Below are 9,484 nucleotides of genomic sequence, written 5' to 3' on the forward strand. Positions count from 1 at the left end.
TTGCATTGAGAACTATAGCTATTTCCATAGCAGTGAGATAAATGACCAGTTTGTGGCTTACAATTTGCTTTCAAAATAACTGGGAGGCTAATATTACTGTTCTGTTCAAAAAAAGGCTGTAAGGATAAACTGAGTAAAGACAGGCCAGTCAGTTTAGCCTTGGTAGTGGGGAAGCTTTTAGAAATGACTAATTGGAGTAACCTTACAGTCACTTAACATACAGATTGTTAAGGAAAGCCAAAATGTAACATTTTCAGGACAAATTGTATTTTACTAACTTGCTTGAATTTTTAATAAGGTAACAGAGATTAATGTCTATGGCCTCATGTGCATTTGATCAACAAAGTGTGTGTTCCCTACATAGAAGAATTGCTGAAAAATGTGTTGCTGGAAAAGCGCAGCAGGTCAGGCAGCATCCAAGGAGCAGGAGAATCGACATTTCGGGCATAAGCCCTTCTTCAGGAATGATTCCTGAAGAAGGGCTTATGCCTGAAACATCGATTCTCCTGCTCCTTGGATGCTGCCTGACCTGCTGCGCTTTTCCAGCAACACATTTTTCAGCTCTGATCTCCAACATCTGCAGTCCTCACTTTCTCCATAGAAGAAGTGTACTGCTATTGGAACTGGCCGCTGAGATTCAGTTGCAAATGTGGGTTGTAGCTTGACAGCTGGAGTTTAATTTGATAAATGGGATGTGTTGTATTTTGATAAAACAAACTAGGGCGGGACCTACAACTTAATGGTATAGCCCTGGGTAGTGTTACGAGAAAGTGAGGACTGCAGATGCTAGAGAGTCAGAGTCGAAATGTGTGGCACTGGAAAAGCACAGTAGGTCAGGCAGCATCCAAGGAAGGGCTTATGCCAAAATTATAATTCTCCTGCTCCTTGGATGCTGCCTGACCTGTGATTTTCGACTCTGGGTAGTGTCGTCAAACACAGAGATGTAGGAGTTTAGATACTTGAAAGTTGTGTCACAGACAGGGTGGTTAAGAAGGCACTTAAGCACACTTGTCTTCATTGCTCAGACAGAATGCAAATTGAAATTTCATATTGAGGCTGTACAAGACACTGGTGAGTCCACTTTTGGAGTACCGTGTACAGTTCTGATCGCTCTACTATGGCAAGGATATTATTAAATTTGAGAGGTTTCAGAAGATTTACCAGGATGTTGCCAGGACTGGAGGGTTGGGGTATAAAGATAGGCAGGGACTATTTTCACTGGAGTGCAGGAGGTTGTGGGGTGACTTTACAAGGGTTTATAAATAAGATGAATAGGAAAGGTCTTTCCTCTATGGTGGGGGAGTTCAAAACTAGAGGGTATATTTTTAAGGTGAGAGGTGAAAGATTTAAAAGGGACCTGAGGGGCATTTTTTTTCACACAGAGGGTAGTTCATATGTGGAATGAACTGCCATAGGAAACGATAGATGCAATTAGTTAAAACATGTAAAAAATATTTGATCAGGAATATGGATAAGAAAAGTTGAGAGGGAAATGGGCCAAACAGGGGCAAATGGAATTTAGTTTAATTTAGGAAACCTGTCAGCATAAAAGAGTTAGATGAGCTGGTCTGTTTCTGTGCTGCATGTCTCTATGAATCTATGACTCTATTAAACTCCATCTGCCATTTCTCAGTCCATTGGCCTAGTTGATCATAGTTGTAATCTTAGATAGCCTTCTTCACTGTTGACTATATCACCAGTTTTAGTGTCATCTGTGAACTTCCATTCCTCCTAAGTTCTATCCAAATCATTTATATAATTGTGAGGCAACAATGGAGCCAGCACTGATCCCTGTGGAACTCTGGTGGTCACAGGTCTCCAGTCTGAAAAACAAGCCACCAAACTCTATCTCCTACTGTCAAGTCAATTTTGTATCCAGTTGACAAGCTCTCCCTGAATCTCAACTTTGTTGGGCTAGTATATTAGCATGGATAGATATTGGCTAATGAATAGAAAACTGAGAGTTAGCAATAAAGGGAACTTTTTTAGGTTCAGAACCTGTAACAAGTGGTGTGTCATAGAGATCAGTGTTGGGATCACAAATATTTACAATATTATTGACTTGAATAAAGAAATGAAATGTGATATAGCCAGGTTTGAGGGTGGCATGAAGAATTTACAGAGGGATATAAGTTAAGTGAATCAGCAAAAACTTGGTAGATGGGACATAATGTGGGAGAATGTGAGGTCATGCACTTTTGCAGGAAGAATAGTGGAGTTGAATATTAATTAAATGGGGAAAGACTGTAGAGAGCTACAGCACAGAGGGATCAATGATCACAAAAAGCTTGCATTGAAGTTCAGCAGGTAATAGAGAAGGGAAATGTAATGGTGGCCTTAATTTCAAAAAGAATGGAAGCTAAAAGTAAGGGAGTCTTGTAAACTGAGATTGGAGGGATTTCAGAGAAGGTTGACTTGGTTTGTCCTGGGTTGAAAAGGACTTACTTGTGAGAAGAGCTGGAATTGATTGGTCGAGTACTCATTGGAGTTTAGAAGAGTGATGTGTGACCTTAATGAAAAGTCCAAGACTCTTAGGAGACTAGACTAGGTAGATGCAGAAAGGTTCTTTCCCTTTGTACAAGACTGTAGAACCAGAGGGCATAATCTCAGTCACCCCATTTTAGACAGAAATGAGGAGCAATTTCTTTTCTCAGAGAGTAGTGAATCTATGGAATTCTTTATCATGTTGAGGCTGAGCCATTTAGCCTATTCAAAAAAGGTTATGGGCAAAAGGCAGGCTAGCAGAGTTGTGCATTATCAGCCAGGGTCTTATTGAATAGTAGAGCAGACTTGATGGGCTGATAGCCTACTTCTGTTCCTACTCTTATGGTCTTAGTATTGATGACACCTTCTATCACCTTTATGATGAATGACAGTAGACTGATGGAGCAGTACCAAAATCAGAAATTGCTGGAAAAACTAACAGGTCTGTCAGCATCTGTGGAGAAAAAACAGAGTTAAAATTTTGGGTCCAGTGACCCTTCAAAATAGTCCTTCGGACCGTTTCTGAGAAAAGGTCACTGGATCTGAAAAATTAAGTCCTCTTTCTTTCCACAGATGCTGTCAGACCTACCGAGTTTTTCCAGCAATTTCTAATTTTGTTTCTGATTTTCAGAAACTACAATCTTTGATTTTCTGATGGGCTGGGGCAGTAATTGGCTGGGTTGGATTTGTCCTGCTTTTTGAGTACGGGCATAGAAGTTGTTGGTTGGCTTGCTGAGCTGGTTGATTTTCTTGCAAACATTTCATCTCCTTCCTGGGTGACACGTTCAGTCTGTGTAGCCCCCAGATGAAGCACTGTCATTGTGATCTGCCCTGAATTTATATGGTTCTGTCGGTGCAAAACTGGAATACCTGAAGATGTCACCCAGGAGTGAGATGAAATATTTGCGAGCCAACCAACAACTTCAACCACAACACCAGCTATAGGTCTTCATAAAATCTTGTACAGGACATACCTGGGCAATTTTCCACACTGTTGGGTAGGTGTAGCATTGTAGCTGTATTCGAACAGTTTGGCTAGGGGAGCAGCAAGTTCTGAAGCACAAGTCTTCAGTGCTATTGCTGGAATGTTGTCAGGGCCCATAACCTTTGCAGCATTCAGTGTCTCTAGCTCCTTCTTTATTTCATGAGGAATGAATTAAATTTGCAGAAGGTGCTGAGGATATCTGAAGGGAGCTGAGATGGATGATCCACTTGACATTTCTGGTTGAAGATTATTGGGAATGCTTCAGTCTTCGACGGCAGGATCGAACAAGTAAAGGTATAATGCCAGGAATGCTTGCCTCAACTCAAAGATGACTGTTGAAAGTAAATCTCTTCAGGAGCGTGCTTTTCTCTCATCGCCAATGAAGTAACTCCACAAAGGGAGGTATCCCGTCACCAAGTCACCATTTATTTACATGGGGAGATTACTTGACACTGATCCAGCTTCTTCAGAGATAGTTCCCAAGAGTAAACAGAACGTCTGACCCTCCTGTTTGTATCTGTCAGCCAGGACCAGATTAACAGCCCCAATCAGGGAACCCATATCCTATGAGGTCCACTTGACTGACCTGGTTACAATTGCTACATATGTCACTGCTATTGTCAGCTGGGATGTTATCAGGGCCCTTTACCTTTGCAGTATCCAGTGTTTTCAATCAGTTCTAGACATCATTTGGTATGATTCAATTTGCTGAAGATTATTATCTATGGTGCTACGGAACGCAGTGCATGACAGCTATTACAAAGAGAATGCATTGCCTCATTGTCTAGTGTTTTTGCAGCATTAGAGAGTAATTTATTCTATCTCAATGAGAGCCAGCCATCTTCCACCAGCCATGCCAGAAAGGCTGTTAATCTGAAGTCTCCTGTGCATGTACAGAATGCCTGCACAAGCCCACTTATCAACATGGTATCATCCAGCCATGACAAAACTGATGATTATAGTGCTAGCCTCTCGGGCTGATTTGATGCCTGCTCTGTGCAGCATGTGGGTCATGTTGACATTGTCTCCTAACACTCCCATCTGAACAGAAACCTGCCTATTGGCCCAAGAACAAACATGAGTGATCTTTAAAGGCTGAGCTGTTGAACCTGTAAACTCAGGTGCTTTTGTCTCACTTTTACTCTTGCAAAGTTTGTGTTGGTGACTTGTTGAATTTGCTGCAATCTGACAAGGAGAGAGTGGAGTTTTCTTCCCTGATTCCGGAGAGTCTATAAATGATATGAGGGTTAAAACTGACAAAGGACAAAATCTTGGCCTGAAAACATGGTGGCCATTCACAGTGAAGAGAGGGAAAGCTGTGTGCAGGGGTGTTTGCATTTAGTGTTCAAGTTATCTTTGCTAACACTAGTCAGCTGGTGGTATTGAAACATGCACATTAGATAAGGTTTAGTGGTATAGGAGGCCCAGGACCTGCATGTCCTTGACAGAGTGGGAGGTGGTATTGGTGGGTGCGGGTGTCCCAGAGATGTTCCCTGAAACAATCCACAAGAAGGTGTCTTGTCTCTCCGGATCATTTCAGAGGACATATGCAGGCCCTGGGCCTCCTCCACTGCCAAACTGTTACCACCTGGCGCCAGGAGGAGGAACACCGCATATTCTGCCTTCGGACCCTGCAACCACACAGGATAAAGGTGGATTTCTACACTTTCCTCATTTCCCCTCCCCCCACGTTATTCCAGTACCAAGTCTCCAACTCGGCACTGCCCTTCGGACTCATCCATCACTGCCCCCTCTGACTTATCACCTTCTCCCTCACCTTCATCCACCTATTGCATTCCCAGCTACCTTCCCCCCGACTCCACCCCCCCTCCCATTTATCTCTTAGTCCCGACCCACAAGCCTCTTTTCTGACAAAGGGTTTTGCTCGAAATGTCGAATCTCCTGCTCTTTGGATGCCTGACTGGCTACGCTTTTCCAGCACCACAGTCTTGACTAATAATGTAATGGGAGAAGTATTAAAAAGACATCTCAGAAGAAAAGTGTAGCGAGCAATGAACCCTTTGAGCAAAACTTTCTGCTTCAATAAATGTAACTCAAACTTTGCTTTCTGTCTGTGAACCCATTTCAATTCAAGCAGTAGTGTTTCCTTCCCTTTAATGTGTTTGAAATTTGCGATCAGCCTCATATGAAAACCCATATACTGTAATGCATTTTGTTTATGTAGCTGATCATTCACTACATCAAAAGTCTCTCATAGGACAAGTCCAAGTTTTCATATTTGATCAACACATTCCTTTCCAATTCACACCAACAATAATTACAATTTCAGATTTGAAGAGTTTGCACTCAGCCAGAATCACACAATCTTTACAGAATTTTTCAAAATGACTTAATATTTGAATTCGTTTTATTCTCAATTACTGATCTGTTCTTTGTTTCTTTTAGAAATGGGAAGCATAACCATTAATTTTGATGACATGGACTTCAGTGATTTGTTTTACAACTACAGTAGTGAATGGTACACTTATATTGATCCTGACATAAGTCCCTGTACCCTCACAGTTAGTGGTAATTGGATCAACACAGCTCTGGCTGTTATCTATAGCCTGGCGTGCTTCCTCGCTGTGACAGGCAACGTGATCGTAATGATTGTCCTACTCTGCAATCAACACACAATATTATCCACAGACGTCTACCTGCTTCATCTGGCAGTGGCTGATTTGCTCTTTGCCATGACCTTGCCTTTTTGGGCCGTGGATGCCGTATCCGGCTGGGTATTTGGTGATACCATGTGTAAAATCATCAGCATGTTACAGGAAGTTAACTTCTACAGTGGGATTTTATTGCTGGCTTGTATCAGTATTGATCGCTATCTGTCCATTGTCTACGCTACGCAGGCCCACAAGCAGAAGAGACCATTTATAATCAAGCTGGTTTGTGTTGCTGTTTGGTTGCTGGCTATTGTCCTGTCTTTACTGGTTTTGTACAAGGGTGAATATACTCCACCTGGTTCCAACAGAAAGATATGTTATGAGATACTTGATGGTGAATTTGCTGCAAAGTGGAGAATAATCACTAGATTTTTGCGGCATTTTATTGGGTTTCTTATCCCTCTGGCTGCCATGGTTTTCTGCTACAGTGTGACAATCCAGAAACTGTGTCAAACGAAGGGATTTCAGAAACATAAAGCCATGAAAATCATCATCGTGGTGGTGTTGGCTTTTCTCATTTGTTGGTTCCCACACAATATTACGGTGTTCATCGACACACTGATGAGGAGCAAACTCATTGCTGAGACTTGTGAGAAGCGTAATCACATTGACAGAGCTCTCTTTGGAACTCAAAGTTTGGGATTCCTGCACAGCTGTATTAATCCAATTGTATATGCATTCATTGGGGTGAAATTCAGGAGGAATCTGCTCAAACTTTTGGCTAGTAAAGGAATTATTAAACAAAGAAGAATGGCAATATATCGCAGATCTGTATCTTCCTCCTCTGAAGCCGGACTAATTTCAAGCAACATATAGAAGCCTTGTGGTCAGGTTACTGCAACCAATCAGTAAGGTACCAAATGTAAATAAATAAAGTCAATGGACTGAGCTATCCAAGAGCAGCGAAATCGACGTTTCGGGCAAAAGCCCTGCTGTGCTCTTCCAGCACCACTAATCCAGTATTTGGTTTTCAGCATCTGCAGTCATTGTTTTTACCTTGAGCTACCCAAGACTCAGTCAGTGTTAATGCTGTGTTCTGAAGTGATGAAAATAAATTGGCATATCCTGCATGGTTCACTGTGTTAATATCTGATGTATATAATGTCAGAAATAATGCTTGCAATTTCCAATGTACAAGTTCTGGACTTGATGGTCACCAATCTCCATTGTATTATCTGATTAACTTTGAAAAACAAAATTAATAAGGGTGTGGATTGCACTGGTTGACATTTATTGCCTGTCCCCTAATTATCTGAATTGGCTTCCACACTGCTGTGATTCTGGAGTCAGATGTAGACCAGTCCAGATAAGGATGTCAAATTTCATTCTCAAAAGGAAACTTCCTTAAGCAAAAAGCAAATTAATGTGAATGTTAGAGGTGGAAAATAAAAATGGAGAAAATTGGAAATTCTCAGCCTGTCTAGCAACAATCATGTTGTGAAGAAATGTCACCAACCTGAAATAGTAACTCTCTGTTACTCTCTTATGATGAAAGATGTACAGTGCATTATATTTTTGAGATTTTTTATTGAAATAGAGATAAATAGATATGGATAATTTCTGTGAATTAAATATTTTGAAGCATGTCAGAAATTATTTGCATCAGCATAGAGCCACAGAGTCATACAACATGGAAACAGTCTCTTTGATCCAACCAATCCATGCCAACCATAATCTGGATTAGAGTGGTGCTGGAAAAGCACAACAGTTCAGGCAGCATCCAAGGAGCAGGAAAATCGACGTTTCAGGCAAAAGGCCTCTGATGAAGGGCTTTTGCCCTAAACGTCGATTTTCCTGCTCCTTGGATGCTGCCTGAACTGCTGTGCTTTTCCAGCACCACACTAATCCAGAATCTGGTTTCCAGCATCTGCAGTCATTATTTTTTACCATGCCAACCATAATCCTAAACTAAACTGGTCCCACCTGCCTGCACTTGGCCCATATCCCTCTGAAGTTTTCTTATTCATATATGTTAAATGCTATAACTTCCTGCATCCATCACTTCTTCTGGACATTCCAGATATGAACCACTATGTATAAAACAAATGCCCACGTGTTTTTTTAAATCTTTCTCCTCTCACCTTAAAAATATGCCCTCTAATCTTGAAAAGGCACCTCTGTTCATCTTATCAATATCACTCATGACTTTATAAACCGCTCTTAGGTCACCCCTCAACCTCCTACCCTCCAGTGAAAAACATCCCAGTCTATCTAGCTCATCTTTATAACTCAAACCTTCCATTCCTGGCAACATCCTGTTCGATCTCTTCTGGACACCCTCCACTTAATGATATCCTCTTTATAACAGGGTGGCCAGAATGGGACACAGTACTCTGGAAGAGACCTCACCAATGTCCTATACAATCTCAACATAATGTCCCAACTTCTATACTCAAAGGCCTGAGCAATGAAGGCAAGTGTGCTCATACCTGCTTAACCACCCGATCTATATGTGATACAAACTTCAAAGCATAATGTACCTGAACCCCAAGGTCTCTCTGTTCTACAGCATTATCCAAGACTCTGCATGTAATTGTATAATGCCTACCCTTGTTTGTTTAACCAAAATGCAATACCTCAGGTTTATCCAAATTAAACTCCATTTGCTACTCTTCAGCCTATTGACTCAATTACCAAGATTTCTTTGCAATTTTAGATAACCTTCTTCACTGTCCACTATACCTCCAATTTTGATGTCATCCTTCTATATCTCTTGTAAATCATTTATATAAATGACAAACAAAAGTAGACCCATGGAACACGACTGGTCACAGGCCTTCAGTCCGAATAACAACCTTCCACCATCACTTTCTGTCTCCCGCTATGAAGCCAATTTTATATCCAATTGGCAAACCCAGCCTGAATCCCATATGATCTGACTTTACTAGTTAGTCTACCATGTAGAACCTTGTCAAAGGCTTTACTATAATTCAAGTAAACAAAATCTACCACTCTGCCGTCACCCATCTTCTTGATTACTTTTTCAAAAAACTCAAACAAGTTTGTGAGACACAATTTTCATGCTGACTATCCCTAATCATTCCTTGCCTCTCCAAATGCATGTAAATCAATATCTTTCAAAATTACTTCCAACAACTTACCCACCACCAAAGTCAGACTCATGGATCTATAGTTCCCAAAGTCCTCCTTTCATCCTTTCTTAAACAAAAGCATAACATTAGCCACACTCCAATCATTTGGCATCACCTGTATTTACAGATGATACAAATATTTCTGAAAGGGGCCCACCAATTTTCTGCCTAACTTTCTACAATGCCTTGGGATGCACTCGGTCAGGTCCTGGAGACTTATCCACCTTTCTATTTTCATAAGACCTCCAGCA

The 9,484-nt window shown here is 41.2% G+C and overlaps 1 protein-coding gene across 1 annotated transcript; it reads left to right on the plus strand.

Moving 5' to 3' along the window:
* Nucleotides 1-1,032: 1,032 nt before the first annotated feature.
* LOC140481815 (C-X-C chemokine receptor type 1-like) lies at nt 1,033-7,338 on the plus strand. Its single transcript, XM_072578341.1, has 2 exons — nt 1,033-1,071; nt 5,876-7,338. Exon 2 carries the CDS (start codon nt 5,878-5,880, stop codon nt 6,955-6,957), a length of 1,080 nt encoding a protein of 359 aa, XP_072434442.1. The 5' UTR covers nt 1,033-1,071; nt 5,876-5,877; the 3' UTR covers nt 6,958-7,338.
* Nucleotides 7,339-9,484: the final 2,146 nt, after the last annotated feature.

Source organism: Chiloscyllium punctatum, chromosome 10, assembly GCF_047496795.1.
Source record: "Chiloscyllium punctatum isolate Juve2018m chromosome 10, sChiPun1.3, whole genome shotgun sequence".
NCBI lineage: Eukaryota > Metazoa > Chordata > Chondrichthyes > Orectolobiformes > Hemiscylliidae > Chiloscyllium > Chiloscyllium punctatum.

What these genes read in the sequence shown, in the direction of transcription:
- LOC140481815 (XM_072578341.1), top strand. Translation starts at nt 5,878, where the DNA reads ATGGGAAGCATAACCATTAATTTTGATGACATGGACTTCAGTGATTTG.